This window comes from Epinephelus fuscoguttatus, linkage group LG6 (assembly GCF_011397635.1).
Source record: "Epinephelus fuscoguttatus linkage group LG6, E.fuscoguttatus.final_Chr_v1".
NCBI lineage: Eukaryota > Metazoa > Chordata > Actinopteri > Perciformes > Serranidae > Epinephelus > Epinephelus fuscoguttatus.
Genome location: NC_064757.1, coordinates 27,923,494 through 27,943,693, shown reverse-complemented (window position 1 = coordinate 27,943,693; position 20,200 = coordinate 27,923,494). Strand labels below are relative to the sequence as shown.

General features: G+C 40.3%; 1 protein-coding gene across 1 annotated transcript; it reads left to right on the top strand.

The window, feature by feature from the left end:
* The first annotated feature begins 39 nt into the window (after positions 1-39).
* ercc8 (excision repair cross-complementation group 8) lies at positions 40-18,813 on the top strand. Its single transcript, XM_049580002.1, has 12 exons — positions 40-406; positions 1,919-2,014; positions 2,363-2,464; positions 2,967-3,090; positions 5,365-5,446; positions 7,994-8,062; positions 8,148-8,214; positions 9,161-9,264; positions 10,356-10,480; positions 13,564-13,761; positions 15,477-15,572; positions 17,229-18,813. Exons 1-12 carry the CDS (start codon positions 276-278, stop codon positions 17,292-17,294), a joined length of 1,260 nt encoding a protein of 419 aa, XP_049435959.1. The 5' UTR covers positions 40-275; the 3' UTR covers positions 17,295-18,813.
* The last annotated feature ends 1,387 nt before the right edge of the window (positions 18,814-20,200 follow it).

The window sequence follows — 20,200 nt, the reverse complement described above, 5'->3', positions numbered from 1 at the left end:
ACCAGCCAATCACCGCCCTTGTCATAGAATGGACGTTGCGTTCCAACATGGCGGCACACTGTATCGAGCTTCTGTGAAGCTAGGTGAAATAAATGTAAAATAAACAATTAAATATCAAAGCATAGTACGCGAATAATATTTACATAGCGTATGAAGCTATTACAGAGCTCTGGGCACAACACCATGTCTTGTTGGAGGCACAAAATTTCGGTTTTTATGAAAAACGTACTTCAGCGTAGTTAGCATGCTAGCCTGAGCTAGGTTAGCTAACGGTAATGCAGATTGACTACGAGCTGACGTTAAGGGCAGTTTCTCTTCAAGTTGAAGCAATGCTGGGGTTTCTGACAGCAAGGCAGGCTGGTCTGGATGACCCTCTGCGACTGAGACGTGCTGAGTCAACGAGAAGGTGAGAGGCAATACAAATATCTCAACCAGACAGGACAATGAATACTGCTATGTATGAGGTCATTTATACTCACTATTAACTACTCAGAAAGAGTATTAACCTAAATCTCCCCATAAGGCTCAATAATTCATGTCTCTGTGGGGGACATGGCTTCAAACACCATGCATGTAGAGTCCTAATGTACTGTGTAAGCACATCTTGGGCTTTCTAGTGATGTAACCCACATGGGGGTGTGACCACAGACTGTACATATAATACACGTCTATGGGTGAGAGTTGCACTCAGCAAGTTTTATGGCAGTAAGAGAGATACGTGATCATATTTATGAAGCAATCCTGTTTTTATTATTTAAAAGGACGTTTTTTATTGAGAATCTCAACTATATTGAAATTGTATGTTAATCTTAGGCCTTTAAAAATACCCATGTCCTTTGTGGGGGACAGAGGGACTTGCTTCTTTTCATATTCAACCTTTTTTTCCAACCTTAAGGAAACAGAGTGTTGAGTGAGACAGGGAAGATTTTGTTCAGATTTACTGAGAAAGAGTCATACATTGCTTTTTGTGTTATACACATGCACACACACGCTATGCATAACATGCACAATACCTTTTAATTTTACAGTTATAAAAAGGTGAATTTAATTATATAGTGTAATAACTGACAGCATCTGTATGAAGAGAGGGAAACCTCAAAAGCTTGGTCTGGCCCCTCCATGTTGAGTTTCTGATGCCTCCATCAGGGCGGAGGTTTTGCCTCCCTAAATGTAGCACAGCGTTACAGACCGTCCTTTGTCCCGTCTGCTATGGCTTATCTTAGCCAGCAGTGACCACTTAATATTCATGATTTACCCCTGACAGTGTGTGATATTGGATTCTGTGTGTTAAATATTGTGCTATCTGTTTTGTTGTATTCATGACCATTGTCAGTATCTCAAATTGCCCCTCAAGGACATTAAAGTTTTACCTCACCTTGCCTACCCTTACCTTACCTTACCTTGCCTTACCTTAAATGTACTGTACAGTAGTGCACTTTTTGTGGAATGATCGACCCAATGTCCGCTTCAAGGGATATGTCATAAAAAATATAAAAATATAAAAAAGTTAAAATACTTAAACCTGTTCCCTCCCGGCTGTCAGGAAAATATCAAGTCCCATTTTAGGATGTATTAAGTTGTTCCTTTGACAGTCTTGTGAAAAGACAAAGAAAGCCTTGAGGTGTAAGGTGGCTAATGCTTGTAAATCACTAAATAGATTACCCTTGGGATCATCCAAAGATCAAAATTTGTCAACAACAGTTAATTTTCTATGGATTAGCTGACTGATTAGTCAAATAATGGTTTAAATGATTAGTTTGTCTCAATGGCAGTGTATCTGTTTGTTGTTTATTTCCTTTCCTCGACATTATTTTCTACTTAATGTTATTTTGATAATCTACTCAGGCTTTAAAGGTCTGATATGAATTAGGCAGTTGTCCAGTGATGCTAAACACTTCTCCTTTCTGTATCTCCAAAGGGTCCTGAGTCTGACGTTGAATCCTGACAGAGACGTGGACAGAGTCCATGGAAATGGCATCAACACCATTGACATTGAAGTAATAGAAGGCAGATAGTAAGTCCACTCAATCTTAATTTATTATTACTGATTTATAGATTTCTCAGTTACAATCCCAAAACTGTAGTGAACTAGTTTTAAACAACCAAATTTATGAATTGGCAGCTGCAGGTTTAACCAAAACAAATGTTTGTGATAAGAGCCCAGTGCAATGGAGGTGAATGTCATTTAGTTTTGGTTGTGCAAAGCATGGGGAAATACCATTTGAAAACTCAAGAGTGTGGACCATTCTGTGATGAGTTTTCATAGAAAACTATTGGCAGTCACTGTTTGATAGACTGACATTAGAAAGCTGTGTTGGAGGAAGCAATGCCATCTGTAAAGTGAACCCTCTCTGTTGTTTAGCATGTTGTCTGGCGGAGCAGATGGAGTGATCGTCATCTACGACCTGGAAAACTTCAGTGGGAAACCACAATACACATGCAAGGCAGTTTGTACAGTGGGCAGGTGAGTGTCACGGTATTTACTCATTATGTCCACTAGAGGGGAGCATTGCATTAAGCGCTCATAGGATCGTGCCCTCCCAAGCTTGTTCACAGCCATGTCCTCTAGGCCACACATTATAAAGTGAAAGTGCTTGAATGTTTCTTCTCTTATTTGTTAGATGTGTCTGTTTTTAATGATAATGTAAACAGAAAAAATCCTACTAAATTTTATTCTGTGCACTGTAATAGAAAGCTCTAATTCTGTTGCAGATATAATTTGTGGCCATGTCTGAGCAGTCATATCCGATTTTTTTATTTATTTATTTTTCTGTGCCTCCATGACACATCTGTCATTAAAGCATGCACCTACATGGCTGAACAGAGCTCTAGAGGAACGTAGCATTATGGTTTGCAGTGTGAATATAACTTTATGTTGCACACAGGACAGACTCAGTTACTTAAGCTGTGTTTATGAAGTTGTGTATTAATATGGTCCCATTTTATGACTTTCCTTTTTGATTTAGGTCGAGTCGGTATGTCCACAAGTTCAGTGTAGAGACAGTCCAGTGGTATCCCTATGACACGGGCATGTTTGTCTCCAGCTCCTTTGACAAGACCATGAAAGTCTGGGATACTGAGACACTGAAGGTAAGGAGTGTCACCCACAGACTAGGTTACTCCGTGCTACAGTTTTCCTTCGTTGGGCGTGTTTCCTCACTATGTTAGCAGGTTTTTATTTTTTTTGGCACTGTGTGTCTTGCAGGCCTGCGGCTTATAGTCTGGCACCTGCGGACAGATGCATAAAACTGTGTAGATTCACAACTAAAACTGTGTGTATGCATGAAAGCAGAAATATGCATACATGTTCTTTTTGTCAGATTTAAATACCATGCGTATGCCTGATTCTGTTTTCTAAATATGGATCACTGTGCTGCTGGGCACCTGTACAAAAGCCTTATATCCACACTGACAGTTAGCCCTAGATGGATGTAGAAATGCTCTTAAACATCCATTTGCATGTCAATACTTGCACCCGCTCCACCATTTATTAGACCTGTCAGTGAGAAATACGGAAAAGAAAGTGCAATTTAACCGACTGTGTCGCATCAGAGAGGTTCTCCAAGATCATTAGGCAGTGGATATTTGGAGTGTACGTACCACTGATATTGTGCCTACATACTGTTAATGCATCTGGCGCTTGGCTGCTACCTTTTTATAAAGTCCCAAACCTCACTTGAGCGCTGTAGGGATACATGCCCATAAACACCCCAAACACAGAAAATGAGAAGAGACCAAACTCAGATTAAACTATAAAACTAAGCAGTGTTGATCAAATATAAGCCAAGATTCTGTTGCCGTATTGCCTATGTGTCACCTGAAATGTTTTCGGAAACATATTTTAGTACACTGTTTGGCAGTAATACAAGAATGTGTGAACAGGAAGTTGGCGGCGTACTGTTTCTTGTATTGTGAAAAACAAAGTCTGAAAAAAACGAGGTCAAACGGTGTAACCACGTGGTGCTGATAAAATATGAACCAAGATTCGGTTTCTGTGTTGCCTGTTTCTCGGCTAAAATGTTTTCAGAAACATATTACTGCTTACTGTTTACCTGTAATACTAGATCGTTTGTTACCAGCCAGCCGCCATATTGTGTTTTGGACGATCAACATGCATTACATCACCCACCAGCGGGAGCAATTATTGGTCTGGTGCAGCACAGTGCATTTGAGGAGTTGTATGTTTTCTACCTCCTGTGCAAAAATGCTACAGCTCTTTTCCTCCAGTTTCTCTGATCATATGGCACCACATTTCAAACTATATGTGTCTTTCTACTGCATAGACTGCCCAGTTTTGTAAGAAGACCATTCTTCCAGTGGTGAAATAGTTCTTTAAGGGTTACAGACTCTCTCCACCTCCCTGCATTTATAGTTTGAGTGTATTTAATTTGCCAAAAAAAGAGGCAAAACACACAATGAGCAAAGTTAAAAATGATCAAAACCGATCCCCACAGTATTTGTTGGCGTGAACTCTTTTGTTGTTGATGGTCGTGTAGTGATAATTCTGATATCTTCTAAGCCCTACAGTCTTAGACGACAAAATGCTGTATAAACTTAGTTAGAATAGAGCTGAATCAATATATAAACTTAAATGGATGTCATTAATGACATTTATTTTCTCATAGCTTCACCACCCTTTCTCTCTTTTTGCTCTTTTCACTATCTCTTCCCCTCTCTTTCTTATTTTCTGCTTCATGCTTGCTACCTTTCTATGCCACACAGTCCCATATGGCAGGCCGTGAGCTGTGCTAGAGTTACACTGGCATCGCGCTTACCTCAAAAGGTCAGGGAAGGGACAGAAAAGAACCACCGACCTTTCGTTTGTTTTACTCTGTGTGTTTCTCTCTCTGCGTCCCACACAAACACACACACTCATACCTATTAAATAATTTATTGTGGTCGTGTATTTGTTCATTAGTGTGTGCTTTGCATCGGTGTGCACATAGTCCGTGTGTGCGTGTGGTATTTTTATGCAAACAGAGCCTCCTCTGTGTGTGTGTGTGTGTGTGTGTGTGTGTGTGTGTGTGCCCATTGGCCGGTGCTGGCACACACTAACAGATGGGACACAGAGAGGCTTTTTATATTTGCTGAAGAATTTGCATTGTAACCGCCAGTGCTGCTCGGGTGAGCTGCCTTCTGAGCTCTGAACTGTGGTACGCTCCCTCTCTGCTTTTACCTCATTCATACTCCTGCGCTGGGGTGAATTTATACTACAGATAAACTTTAAGGCCAAGGCTTCATTTAAGGTCATGGCTGCATATTTTACCATAAAATTAAGACTTTCATTCCGCGTACATACACAAGTATACTGACCCCCTCTGTGTGTCCATCTCCCTCTCTTTCTCTCACGTCCTTATTCTTCAGCCTGCTGAGGTCTTTGAGTTTGAGGGCAATGTCTACAGCCACCACCTGTCTCCCATTGCCAGGAAGCACAGTCTCATTGCAGGTATGTGTGACAGTGCAGCCACAGTTTTTCCTGATCTCAGTGGTGAAGAGCAAACGAGCTGGAGTATTTGTTGGCATGTCTCTCAGCTTAAAGGCCCAGACATGCCAAACCAGAATCAAAGAACTAGTGCTGATGAAGGCCGACTATTGCAACACCTCATGTAACCTGTCTTGGCCAAAAAGTTGCACTTGAACGCACCGGGAAGACTACAGATCAAGGCCAGCTAGCACATACGTTATGTGCTTACATGAGAAGAAATAACCAGACATACCAGCAGGCAGTCTGTATTTGTTGTTCAAAAAGGGAAACTGGAAGACTGACAGGATGAAGACACTAGTTAAGCAGTTAGCACATCAACAACACAACCCCATGTTAAAAGAAAAATGATATTTAGCATGCACTGGTGGACAGTAACACAAATAAACACAAACTGATTTTGCTAAAGAGCTTGTTTGTTTTAGTTTCCAATTCTCTTCTTGTGCACTGAGCTGAACTACTAATCAGAGTGATTTGAATCACCACGGGCTCCACCGTCTCCGACACAGATTCAGCATGCTGAATCAGCCAAAAAACAGCCAACAAGGGCCAACTAGTGTTAACAGTATGGGACTGACCGCAAAAACTAAGGTGACAGACGTTCACCAAATGCCCGACATTGACCGACAGCCAACCGTCGGCTTGGTGTGTCACGTGCCTAAGACAAAAATCTCATTAGTTACCCTATCTGTCCTCCATTTCTTCCTCTACATGCTTCCTCACAGCACACTGCACTATCTGCCCTCTATTACTTTTACCCCCAGATACAAAGTGATGTGTGCCTGGAGGGGACAGAAGCGGGTCAGATGCTGGTAACACATAGTTTCAGGTTCAAAGACAGTTTTCTGGGGGGGAAAAATCGTAAGAATTCTAGGTGCCACCTCATTACGTCACCCAGCAGGACCAACAGGTTTCTCGAACCTTCCGAGTACGTGCCCATAAATGTGCATACACACACAGTTTCTTTGACACGCCTATTTTTTCAAGACAATGACAGTCTCAAGGAAGTTACAGATGCTTGTCAAACAAGCTGCCAACATCCCTGGAGTTTTCTCTTTGATCTGACAAGACATTTTAAAAGGATCTGTTACTAAAAAGCACCAACAGCTCGTTCAGTCTGCTTTATTTGGGCTATTCAGATTTTAAGGGCATCCTAATTATGGTCTTTGTTCTGTTAAATTTCACTTGCCCTCTTCCCATGTATAGATTGGTATGTTAGATCATGTTTATCAGAAGCTTATATCATTAAGTTTCCATATTTACCACACCTTATCTGTGAGAACCTGGGACTACAGGTTTTGCCCTTATGAAGCACCGCTCCCTTTTACACACATTGTAGCAGATTAAGCTCACAAATAAGCATGATCTGTAAACTCTGACAGTATTGATTAGTAGAAATGCAATATTGAAAATGTAAAATTGAGTGAAATGGTCAAATTTGAACGTCTGCCTGAATACACCCGTATTCACTCTCTGTCTGAGATGCTCCATTTTAGTGGCTGTGTCTTTAAGACTCTTTCCGAAAAAACCTGGTCTGTTCTGACTGGCCAGCGTTTACATGTCTTCTACATCTGCGCTCTCTAAGCCCCCTGGGACAGCACCTGGCTTTGAAGCCAAATTAGCACAGAGGCCTCACATGGAATTACAGCTTCCTGGCCTGGCCCAAAAAGGCTTTTTGCCCATTAACATACATTTGGAAATGTATGTCAGCCTCAAGACCCCGTGAAATAACTTGTTTAACTATCACAATTTGATCCATTCGGTCTTCTAATATTTATAATATACGCACAGTATGCAGGATTAAATAATGTTTATATCCGTTCAAGTTAGCATAGGGCTTGACCGGAAGTGAGCTGCTTGGCAAGTGAAAGTTAGCTGCCCAGCTGCCGTAATTCTCCAGTGAGCTTGCTCTTTGGGCCTTACTATACAGAAGATCCAGGTAATTTCATGTCATGGAAATAAGCCTTTTTTTTCTGGCTTCATACGCCACTGAGAAACTTTTAAAGGAATGAAAGCTGTGTTTAGTTCTCTTTATATATTCATGCAGCTCTTGGCAACTCTGCTCCGTCATTGCAGCCGAGGACTGACTGTAACGGAGTACAGCGGCACGTTTACCGTGAAAATCACAGATAAAAGCTTTTAAAACCAAAAGCTTTACAACTGGAAATGTGCCAGCAGGAATCTGATGTGAAATCAGGGAGAAATTTACAACATCAGCAACTCAGATTACACGTTTCCCTGATGTTAGCATGTAGCTACATGTAGCAGTGTGTGTAATGTGAACACTTGCAGCGTGCCCTGAGCAGATAATCATATTAAGAAACCCATCATGATCTTAAAAGTAGAAGGGGTTAGTTTTACGTATGTTTACCTCGTTATTTCAAACTTAAATGTTTAATATGAACAGCTGACATTGCAACATTATGTATATGACTGAAAATAAGGAAAAGAATAATAGGTCCCCTTTAAAGATCTTGTCCATCAATTGACTCTTTGTCTCTACGTTTTCAGTTGGCACCAAAGACCCTAAAATCCAGCTGTGTGACCTGAAATCTGGCTCAAAGATTCACATCCTTCAGGGTGAGTGAACCTTTCCACAAATACACACATATATTTTTGCTGCTGTTTTTCCTCACACACATAAACAATAACTTTCCCCCCTCAGGTCACAGAGCAGAGGTCCTGTCTGTGCGCTGGTCGTCGAGATACGAGCACATCCTGGCCACTGCCAGGTAGGCACTGTTTTAACTGCAGGCCTTTCTGTGGAGAGTCAGCCTCACCTAGTTTGCCCTCAGAGCCACATCAAAGAACAATGTCAGGCACAGGACAATCCCCGCCATGCTGTGTCCCAGCAGCTCTTGTCATCTCACTTCCTGCCCATCTGGCCACATTGCAGCCCTGAGTCAAGTATAATGCCACCACATCGCCAGCACTGTGGAACTCTAGTAGCCCTGTCAGTAGAGCATATGGTAGATACAGTCCCCACCTGTTTTATGCTACATTAGACCTGCTAATTAACCTATTGGGATCCGTGTGCTGCCTGTCCCTGTGGACTGTAAGTGATTTTGAAAACAACTGGCACAGAGTAGCGTATGGTTTTCTATTGTGGAGCTGCATGTTAATTCCCAACAGAAAACTGACCTTTAAAAACAAACACTGGTGAATATGAAGCTCATCAGCTTGAGCATTCATTGTGTCTTTAAATCTCTGTATTGGAATTAAAAATTAAATATCGCAATATTTTTGACCAAATTCCTCTGTATTGATAAGGCATCAATACTGAAGGGTTGACTACTAGTGCTTTCACAAAATATTTGCACAGTAAGATTTTTGATGAATAATCATCAGTAACTATATATATATATATATATATATATACAGTACAGGCCAAAAGTTTGGACACACCTTCTCATTCAATGCGTTTTCTTTATTTTCATGACTATTTACATTGTAGATTCTCACTGAAGGCATCAAAACTATGAATGAATACGTGGAGTTATGTACTTAACAAAAAAAGGTGAAATAACTGAAAACATGTTTTATATTCTAGTTTCTTCAATATATATATATATATATATATATATATATATATATATATAAATCAATAAAAAAAATCTATTTTCATTAAATAACCTAGAGAGTGTAAAATAAAAGTATTTCCCTCATTTTCCCTCTAAGTGCAGACAGCAAAGTGAAAGTCTGGGATGTGCGTCGGGCCTCTGGCAGTCTCCTCACTCTGGATCAGCACAATGGAGACAAGTCAAAAGCCTCCTCTGAGGCAGGTACTGTGACCTCTCCCCTTCTCTTTATTGTCCATTGTCTTTTTCCTCATTCATGCAGTGGGTTGGGCTCTTGCCACATGTTTCAGCCTTTATCTATGGAAAACTAAATACAGACATTGAAGGGCATTAGAGCAGAAATTATCGTCAGCCGGCCTCCTGGGATGAAATGTTTGGTGTAAAAAGTTGGGGTTTTGCCTGTATGCTGTTGCAAGGCATTTTCCTGTCATCTATTTCCCTTCTGTCATCCATATCAGTGCCAAATACTGTTAAAGATGGCAACTCAACAATATCGCATTAAAAACTTAAAGTGGTGCTGTACAGACTTAGGGCACATGCACACCAGGATAGTCCGGGAGACTTGGTCTGATTGGGCAGGGAATGTGTATGTGTACATTTACTCACCCCCAGCCTGCTCTGTAACATTTATGGTCCATGTTCACACCATCTTCGTGATTGTAATTATATTTTCTGTAAAAAAGTAGTGCAACATCTAATATGTAGCTCTTCCTGCCTGTTGTCCACCATGTCTGTTTCCTCTCAAGTACCGTTTGATCACAAACAGATTTGAGAGATTTCCAATTTTGAGAGTGTGGTTGCTCATGAATGGAATCTGTTAGTGTGTGGTGGACCGTTTCGGCCAAATAGTCGCTCTCCACAAACTATAGGAACAAAACTGTTGAATTTATCATTATATATAGTCTCTCACATTTTCAGTATCTGTTAAGGCTTGAAAAATCTTTTAGTGTGGGCCAGTCTTTAGCTGGGATTTCTAATAACGTCCATGTTACTGCGGTCAAGTTCACTGAGTGTGTCTCTTTGGAGGAGAGGTCAACGTTCTGCACATACACAATCTGTTTATCCAGCCTGAGGCTCTGTTCGTGTGTGAGCCAAGGTGGGGTGGGGGGATGTCAATGTCTCGGGGAAACCAGTTTGCCAGTTTATCGTAACTAGTCTCGTGTGATAAAAGGAGACAAGGGATTTTAACAACAGTTACACTACAAGCATGCCTTTAATTGATAAGTGAATAGAAACATAAAACAACAAATAAAATGACAGATGCATGTGACCATGTCTCACCTGTGTTTAACCAGTGAACACAGCTCATAACGGCAGAGTGAATGGCCTGTGCTTCACTGGAGATGGCCTCTACCTCCTCACCACTGGGACAGATGACCGTATGCGACTATGGAATAGTGCCACTGGGGAGAACACACTGGTAAGGTCTGGACCATGCAGATGCAGCAGCTGCAGACCCCTTTTATTTATCTTTGCTAAACTAGATCCTTGAAAGAAGTGTAAAGAATGAATTAAACTTGATACCTTTCAGGCTGGTTTTAGAACCTGCAGAATCTGTTCTCGTTTGGTCATCAGCAGTTTCTGACATACAGGTTCAGTCCAGCTGTCTGTCCTGCCCCTCAGTGCTTCTTTTTACACTTGTTTTAGATTTATAAATGCTTTCACTTGGATGATGTTCTGTAGAAACACAAGTAGGAATACTATGATTATGCAGATGACATGAATTCTCTAGGATTAATAACTTTAAATAGCATTGGTTGATTTATTTTGCCACTGGGATCAGAAGAATGTCACAGAGCTATCACTTTATCACTGTGTTAAAGGATGTCATGGATAACAAGATGGATAGATAGTTAGTTTAGACAGTCCGTCCATGTGCAGGCTGGTAAACCAAAACAATAACCTATAGGAAACAAACAAGGATTACTAGTGTAAAGTTCATTGTTGTAATCCTATAAATTTTAGTACACTGACATTACCAGCAGATTAGGTCTGTGTGATGGCTTCTCCTCTGGTTTACGTAAGGGTGCAAAGTGTCTGCAGCGAGAGAATGCTGCTGCACGAGTTCTAACTAGGACAGGAGACTACATCAAAACGTGTTATTGAATCTGTTACAGCAACCTCCAGGGATTTGTGGACATGACTTTTGCTGTTTCTTGTCATCTATCACTCATGAACATTTTGAAGTTTAGGTGGGGATGTGTTAAAACTGCGGTGAACATGAAAGCCATACTGAAATTTGTGCAGAACACTGTCAAAATGAGCAGCAAACCGAGTTTTTTAAAATTATTCGACAAAAACATGTCTTGAATTTGGTATGAAATTGTGAAATTCAGAGGAAGAAAGTGCTGTTTCGTGTCAGTGCCAGATGCATCAGTCAACTGGAACTTGGTGCATGGGGCGGATTCAAAGGTCTGGACCCAGGCAAGATTTATATGGAAGCATATTGGATTCACTTTCATTGGTTTATTATCTAATTTTATTTTTATAAATTTTATATTTTAGTTTATTATCTTGTAAATTCCTGTTTTTATGAATCAACAAGATTATTACCTCAAAAACAGAGCGACATTTTTTTGTCAAGTAAATGCAAATTGCTTCCTTAGAATTATTATTAACAATGGTACTTTCTTTTCTCAACTGTTTGATATTCTCTGGTAGTATTAGCATGTAAGTGAAATGGGAATTAATGTTTGGTTAACAATTACCAACCACTAACCAACAAGCCACTGTTAACCAAACTGAAAAGCTTTGTTTACATCACAGCTCTTTCAAGCTCTTTAAAGAAAATGTTTTATATCCTACTGTCTACATAAAATAATGGAAACAATTTATATCCAACCCCAAACTACAGAAACATAACCTCAGAGAAGCTGTGCTCATTGCCCCAGGCTCTCACACACTCTCCTGCTCTAATTTCCTGCTCTGCTGCTTCATGCTGCAGTTGCCATGGTGTGCATTTTTCCATCTTTGGGCTGTAGCACAAGACAACTAGTGACTTCAAGGGTAGATGACCTTCTCTCTCGGGCAAAGATCAGAGCTGGATTATAGATGAGGCAGTGGGAATGTATGGCGCACATTAGGAGGTGTTAGAGGAATGCATTGCACAATAAACCTGTTTCACAGGCATGTGTGAACCCTAGTAACACTACACCATCAAGGTGAAGTAGTTTGCTTGTGCCTTTTTGTCTTGATTCCAGGGTCTCTGCAAGTCCTGGAAAAGAGTGTGTGACATTATGTTATCAAAGAAAGAAGTCGAATCCCACACACACTTGTCACCTCTACAATAATTTCTTTGAAAGGAGCCGACACAATTTGTCAACACTTATCAACAATTATAAAGTGACACAGTGCTTAAATACAGCCTATAATTACATGATAGCTGATGAGGTGTGTCAGTTATCGCTTCCAGTGCGTTTGGGTGTTTAAAATGATGATTTATCGCTGTGCTGTTCTCCTGGTGCAAAATTAAAGGTATCCTAAAGAGTTTTCGACCTCAATTAGTGCTATTAAGCTGTTTTTCTTTTTCTATTGCCCCTTCTTTTGTGTTCCTTTCCTGTTGCCAGTAGACCAAAGCCATGTGCATAGCTCAACAGTTAGAAAGGTATGCCTCTGTTTTTTGTTTTTTTATGGGGTGTCACGTTCAATGTCACAGACGTGTTGGAAAACAAGGTTAGTAAACAATAGAAAGTGCATGGAGGCCAGTGAGGTGGACGGTATTTTGTGGGAGTGCATCATTTTATTATAGAAGCACATCCTCCTGGGTGTCGTATTTCCATCACTGACGATTGGAGCTGATCAGAGCTGGAGCTAAGAGATACTACTCATACTACTATTGCAGAGTCATTTGTCCTGGGAGTGAATACTGATTGTAACCTTTCCTACTGAATACAAAAGCCAGATATTAGTGGGTGTCTGTGGGTTTTCGTGCAGTGGAAAGGGGCTTATGAGTGGGTCCCTGTTTTATTTATCTTGTATATGTGCACAAAGACCTACAAGCAAGGATACACAGTCCTGCCAGTGCCAGTGGTTTCACACTATTCCAGGTTTCAGTATATAAAATACTTAAAAAATTGTCCTTGCAAATGTTTTGTGGTTTGTTAGACCTCAAGCATACACATGCTTTTTGGTGTGCAACACTGAATATAAACATAACTTTCTGTGTGTTTATGAGAAAACTCCATAGGGCATCTTTAAGCCTTAATTAAAGTCTTAGTTCTGCAGTTGCTTTCATTTTGTTTTTGTTTTTTTATCATTCAAAATCTGTATTATATTCAGTTAAGAGGAGCATTAAAAAGTCTTGAATACAACTGGAGAAATTGTCGGCACCCTGGCTTTTTAGTAGCACCTTTGGGGATTAATGGTTGTTGCTTTAGTGCTGTGCACTGAATGGCAAAGGACAAAGCTTCATACCCATGTCACATTTAGTGTAAAAAGTAGTTTATATTTAGAATTACTCTGACATGATCTGAACCCTGTGTGCCCTCACTGTTTGTCCCTCAGGTAAATTACGGGAAGGTCTCCAACGAGAGTCGTAAAAGGCTTCAGTTCACAGTGTCGCGTGGCTGCAGCCCAGAGTTTGTGTTTGTGCCATGCGGCAGCTCAGTAGCTGTGTATGCCCTGCACACGGGAGAGCTGGTGACAATGCTCAGGGGTCACTACAACAACGTCGATTGCTGCGAGTTCCACCCAGACTTCCAGGTGAGACACACTGAAGTCCAAAGTGGTGACTGTTCCCTGCATCTGGCCAATAGACCCATCTGTCTGCACTGCAGCTCTGCCTTTGTTTGTATTTCCATCTATTTCTGTTTGTTCTGCTAGTCAGGTATAGCTGGTCTCTTGTGCGCTCAGAGAAATCAGGTTGGGGTTTTTTTTTGTCTCTTCAACTGATATAGTACAGTAAGAGCTGTTAGAAATTTGCAATCACCATGGTAGTCTCAAATGAGACACTTCCCTCAGATAGATAACATGGTTAGGTCAACATTGCCCGAGCTCTACTGAGTGTCTATAAATGCAAATACAGTCACCTCTTTCATTTTCATGTGTGAGTTTGTGCTCTCTGCCTAAATGTTGACTGTGTTATTTTCAGAAGTCACAGTGAAGGTGTAACTGTCATTAGGTACCCTTGTACAATATAATGTGGCCCAATACAACAGCTCTGCCATAAATTCTGCCTATACAAAGATAATTATGTTTTGTTTGACGCTGCCAGAGAGGTTTATTTAAGTACAGATTTATTTTTCAGGTTGCATTTTGCAGGACTGTATTACATTGAGAGGTGTGCCAAATATTTGTCCACTCCGTTTACAAACATGAGAGGGACAGAATATTATGACCTCATTAATAAACATAAAATAGAATTACTGCCTTTCACCTTTATTCACTATTTTAATTTTATAGGCTGACTTGACGTGCACTCTTTCTGTCCCCATATTTGATGATTTTAATGTCATTATACTTATTTTTATAAGGAATCTACCAAACATAAGTGGTAAAAAGCTTAAAGACCTGGGCGCACGAAACTGACATCAAGGTGAAGACAAAGACCAACTGTTGTGTCGCCTCATGTTGTCTGCCTTATGGCTCAAGAGTTGCACTGGAACACACTGCAAGGACCACAGCTACATTCTGTTCCTGCGTCAGAGGAAATAAATCAACATATGATAGTCTGTATTCGTCATTTAAAAAGGGATCGCTGATTTTACAACGGACACACAAATATGCCAGTTCCACAGTTGGGCACATATTGACATAACAGTAATATCTGAACAAAATCAATATTTGTTTTCACTGAAGCTGTTGACTGAGATCAGTACTCTCCAAATACATCTGTAAATCCCTGGTTTAAACATGTTTATCATTCTTCTTACAGTATAAGCAAAACTGGCACTTAAAAAGTTTATCAATCTGCTTGTTCAGTTCTTTATTTCTACAGTGTATGTAAATAATGACCTTATATGACGTGATTAGGTACATTTAGTTCTACATAATCATTGCAACGCCCTCTTCCTTATTAGTCAATGTCAACATCCGGTGTGGAACACTGGGTTTGTGTTTAAAACAAAGGAATGCAGTTTGACTGCTTGTCACTCCTGAGAGTTTCCTAAGAGAAGATCTAGTCCCGAAACATGTGTTTTACTGCTTTTGGATGCCTTTTGTCTGATGTAATGACACTGACCAGTCCCACTGCACTGAATATGTGTCCCATGTGTTCGCTTGTGTTGTGTGGACGGTTGTATGCTTATTAATTATTTCAATCTTGGTCCCAATTATGCTTGTTAACACAGGTGTTCCCCTGGTGCTGATGTCATTGTTTGGGAATTCCATAAGGTGGAGGTTGTGCTGCAGCAGCAGCTCTTCTTTTGTGTCCTGTAACACTGTGTGACATGATGTGTCCTTGTTGTTGTTGTATGTAGGAGCTGTATAGTGGAGGTAAAGACTGTAATATTCTGGCATGGGTTCCTGTCCTTCGTGCCTCAGATGTGGAAGAAGAACCAAAAAGTGCCACTCAGGTATTCAGTTCAATTCAATTTTATTTATAAAACCCAGTATCACAAATCACAATTTGCCTCAGAGGGCTTTACAATATAGGACATCCCTTCCCATCCCATCACAAGGACCCCATGATAATTTTATTTGTATAATAATAGCACACATACGACTACTAATAATAGCACCAGTAGTAGGCATCAGACAGTACCACAGCAGCAGTGCAACCACGCCCCACGATCCAGGCATAACTGCGATCTGAGAGAATCTGCGAGACAGGAGAGCACAAAGGCTCTGCAGAAAAGCAAAATTAGTAAAGTACTTTATTGGGACATAAGTGTTTGCAAATGGAGAGAGAGATAAGGAGAGACGAGAGAGGTGTATTATAGCAAGTCCCCCTGCAGGCTAGGCCCATTCCAGCCTAACTAGGGACTGGTTCAAGGCACGCCTGAGCCAGCCCTAACTACAAGCTTTATTTAAGAGGAAAGTCTGAAGTCTTCTCTTACATGTGGAGACAGTGTCTGCCTCCTGGACCAAAACGAAAGGATGTTTCCACATAAGAGGAGCCTGATGGCTGAAGGCTCTGGCTCCCATTCTATTTTTGGAGATTCTGGGAACCACAAGTTACCTTGCATTCTTGGAGCGCAGTGATCTGGTGGGATCATAGGGTACTATTAGCTCTGTAAGATATCACAGAGCCTGACCATTTAGAGCTTTACAAGTGAGAACAAGTAATATAGATATCAATAGTCCCAGTCGCAGGTAACATAGTCTGAGTGAGCGGAAGTTCGCTGCAGAGATCAGCCTCTCATTGGGCGGAACGAGCCATCCGCTGAAGTCCCGCCCTACCACCTCCGGTTGTGTAGCAGTTTTCAACGCATCCTTTACTAACTTTTGCATTGTTTGATCTTGCGGGGATGTAGCCATTTTTCTGCCATGGTTCTGCCATGATATTTTTGTGGGCGTGTTACACCAAAACCTGTTTCCCCCCCGGCAATATTTTTGCAAGCGCACCGCCCAGAACGATTGTGATTGGCTGAAAGAAGTACAAGCAGCCGGGGCGTTTTTTTCTTCAATCTCAAAGTGAGAGTCGGCCCAGCCAGACCTTTCTTTTCTTGAGAAAGGTCTGGTGAGCGAGACTACAGGTAACAAGATATGCAAAAGACATATTAGGAAACAATATGGACTTAATTAACGCTCTAAAATGTAAGAGGTTAACTCTCACTGTCAAGTGTTTCATGTCATCATGTTATCTCAGTGTGAACACACTGGTTTACTGATGTCTTCTTAACTTCCATTTCTTTTATTTTGTCTTTGTGGTAGAAATGACATCATAGACAAGCAGCCCATCATCTTAGGAATTTAGATGATGACACCTCAGTATTATCCAGCACATACCGATACACAAACAAACACTGAAATACTCGATTATCATTACTCAACTCTGTCATGCCCTTTCTACATTCCAGTAGAGCTAATCAAATTACAAACAGCAAGAGTTAAAATGGAAACAACAGTCAGTTATGTACAAATTCAAGTCAGGCAAATTTAAAAAGTGTATATCCATTATATACCCATGTGATGTGTTTGCATATGTGTTGTCTTTGTAGTGGGTCTATTTAAAGACAAGTATCTCTATTCAGAGATGATATTGAGGCAAATGTTTTGATTCATTGCAGGCTGTGGCTGACCGGTCATCAGTGAACCCTGCCTTTCAGGACGCGTGGAGCAGCGATGAAGATTAATGCTGGTGTTTTGTATATGCAGACAAAGTGGACGTGCAGGTGTCTCACTGTGCAAATATGCACACATCTTTCACAATTAACTTGTCAAAAAATGACAGGTCACAGGACACGTGTGAAGATAATGACAGGTTTAGGAAAATCACTCCTGTTTCATCATTGCAAAGATGAAGGCCTTAAAATGAACTGTTTAAACAGATGTATGACGTAATTAATGTGCACAACGTTATAGATAATGTTTGTTTATTGTACATTTGAGATAGCATTATCATTGTTGTCATGCATTTTTATTTTATTTGAATATAAAGCCATCATGGTCCTTGGTATGCATAGCAAGTTCATGTTGCTAAAGTCCTCATGACCTGTTCCACACCATTTTTTTCAGTAATTTATCATAGTCATGGAAGATATCTGCAAATTACAGTATGCTGACTGTTTACAGATTTGGAGGTTTTCAGACCAGCAAACTTTCATTTCTCAGCACTCACACACCTGTTATGATGCTGACACTGTATGAGGTTGAGATAAAGGGACATAAAAGAGCTCAAAGTGACAAAGATTGCAAACTGGTTTGTAAGCAGTAGTGCTGACAGTCTTTTGGTTTGTGTGTTTCTGCATCTGTGTTGAAAAGAGACTACCCATAATCCTCACATGGGAGTAACCAGGTATTCAGAAACACTCTTGTTGTCATTCCTGGCAAAATTTGCATTTGTTTATAAGTTCTGCTGTCAGCCCCGGCTGAAACTAGCAGCAAGGAGTGATACTGAGACCTTTCTCTCTGTCCCACCCTCCTCACAGTTTTACATATTGCCTTGTTAACCATGTGGACACCAGGGACCCAAACAAGGCTTAAAGGGACCCCAAAATCCCAAATACAGTACAATAAAATATAGATTTTTTTTTCTTACCTGTAGTGCATTAATGGTGTCCTCCTCAGCTGAGCTGTAACATTATCTAGCTCAGTGGTGCTAGCAGTATCGGACTATTAGTTAAATATTGCTGTCAATGAGTAGATGTGCAGTGATACAGTTGGCAGGTGTAGTTCGGTAGAAAGAAAATAGCTCCTGCGTGAAACTGCTCACAAAAAGGTCTGTGGATTATCTTAAGTAACCGGGCCATGATTACTGGAGACGTTGGTGTTGAGTTTTTCAAATGTCCATTATATTGGAGAGAAGGCAGACATCTTTATAGCTGATATCGTCAACACTCAACAACTCACACCAAAACAATCTGGAAAAATGTGCATTTTTGATTGTGGGATGAACTGTCCCATTAATACTGACCCCACCAAAAACACATCACAGTGATCGACATTGTTGTCCTTTTAAAATACACATTATTTCTGGCGTATCAATCCAGCGAACACTAAATATCGAGGATACTGTTTCCTGTTTCTGTCTTCATCATTACATAATGTGCCAGTCAGTTGGTTTTTTTGTTTGTTTTTTTTTACCCAAAGTACTTGAAGTGTTTTGAATTGTACAGTTTTTAACTTGTGTTATAATAAAAGCAGTGGGAATGCTACCAGATAGAGAATTTTCTGTGTCCATTGGGAATTTTGTTTCGTCTTCGGTTCCATTGACATGCGGGGTGCCACAGGGATCTATTCTTGGTCCTATTTTATTTTCGCTTTATATGGTCCCATTAGGACGCATTATCAGTCATTTTAATGGAGTATTCTTCCCAGTTACACTGATAACATCCAAATCTACTTGTCCTTTAAGCCAGATAATGTTAGCTGTCTAAGCGCTTTAATGGACTGCTTTGCTGCTATTAAGAAATGAATGACTTGTAATTTCCTGCAGCTAAACTCAGACAAGACAGAAGTAATAGTCTTTGGCCTTGATCACTTAGCGAGGAAATTACAACCCTTTATTGGTCCCGTGGCAACTAATTTAAAATCTACAGCAAGAAATTTAGGTATAACTTTTGATTCTCAATTGAACTTTGAAGCGCAAGTCAGTAATCTCATTAAATCCTGCTACTTCCACCCAAAGAATATTACCAAAACAAATCAGCTGTGTCTTTTCCTGACCTACAAAAGCTTATTCATGCTTTTGTATTCTCATGCCTCGACTACTGCAACGCACTGTTCACATGCCTCATTAAACCTCCAGTAGCTTGGCTTCAACGAGTATAGAATGCTGCTGCTCATATTTTAACTGGGACAAATCGTAGGTCACATATCAATTCAATTCAATCAATTCTCGCCTCCCTCCATTGGTTGTCAGTTAACTTGATTTAAGATTCTTTTAATAGCTTTCAAAACTCAACAAGGTTTGGCACCGAGTTATATAGCTGAGGTTCTGACTACCTATGGTCCAAGTTGTGACCTGAGATCCTCAAGGCTGGTAACTAAAGGTGACCAGGCTTTTGCCATCAAGGCCCCAAAACTCTGGAATTATCTGCCTGAGATTTTATATGATTTTATTTTTTATATATATATTGTAGGAGAGTTTTCCCTTTTAATGCCTGATTTGTACTTGTGAATTTTTTGTTTTATTTCCTTTTGTTCTATTTTTGCCTCTGTACACACTATTTTTCTTAGCTCTTAACATTTTTTTATATATTATTATTTTGTTGTCTTATTTTTATGCACTTTGTGACCTTGTTTGGATAAGTGATATACAAATTAATATTATTAATATATATATATATTTATATAAATTATTTTAGTTTATTTTTTTAGGGAGGTTCTGGAAAAAAACAGCCCTTTCACTAAACCTGCTTTTTTTTTTTTTTTTTCACTGAAACTAATTATTGCTTACGTCCTGAGAGGATATCATGTACTCTGACAAAATCCTGACATAGCTTTCGATGAGGCATCTCTCAGGAACGAACTCTTTTTTTGGGGGGGAGACCACGAATTGGCCAATCAGTGACGGCGGAAGCGGAGCCCAGACCACGCC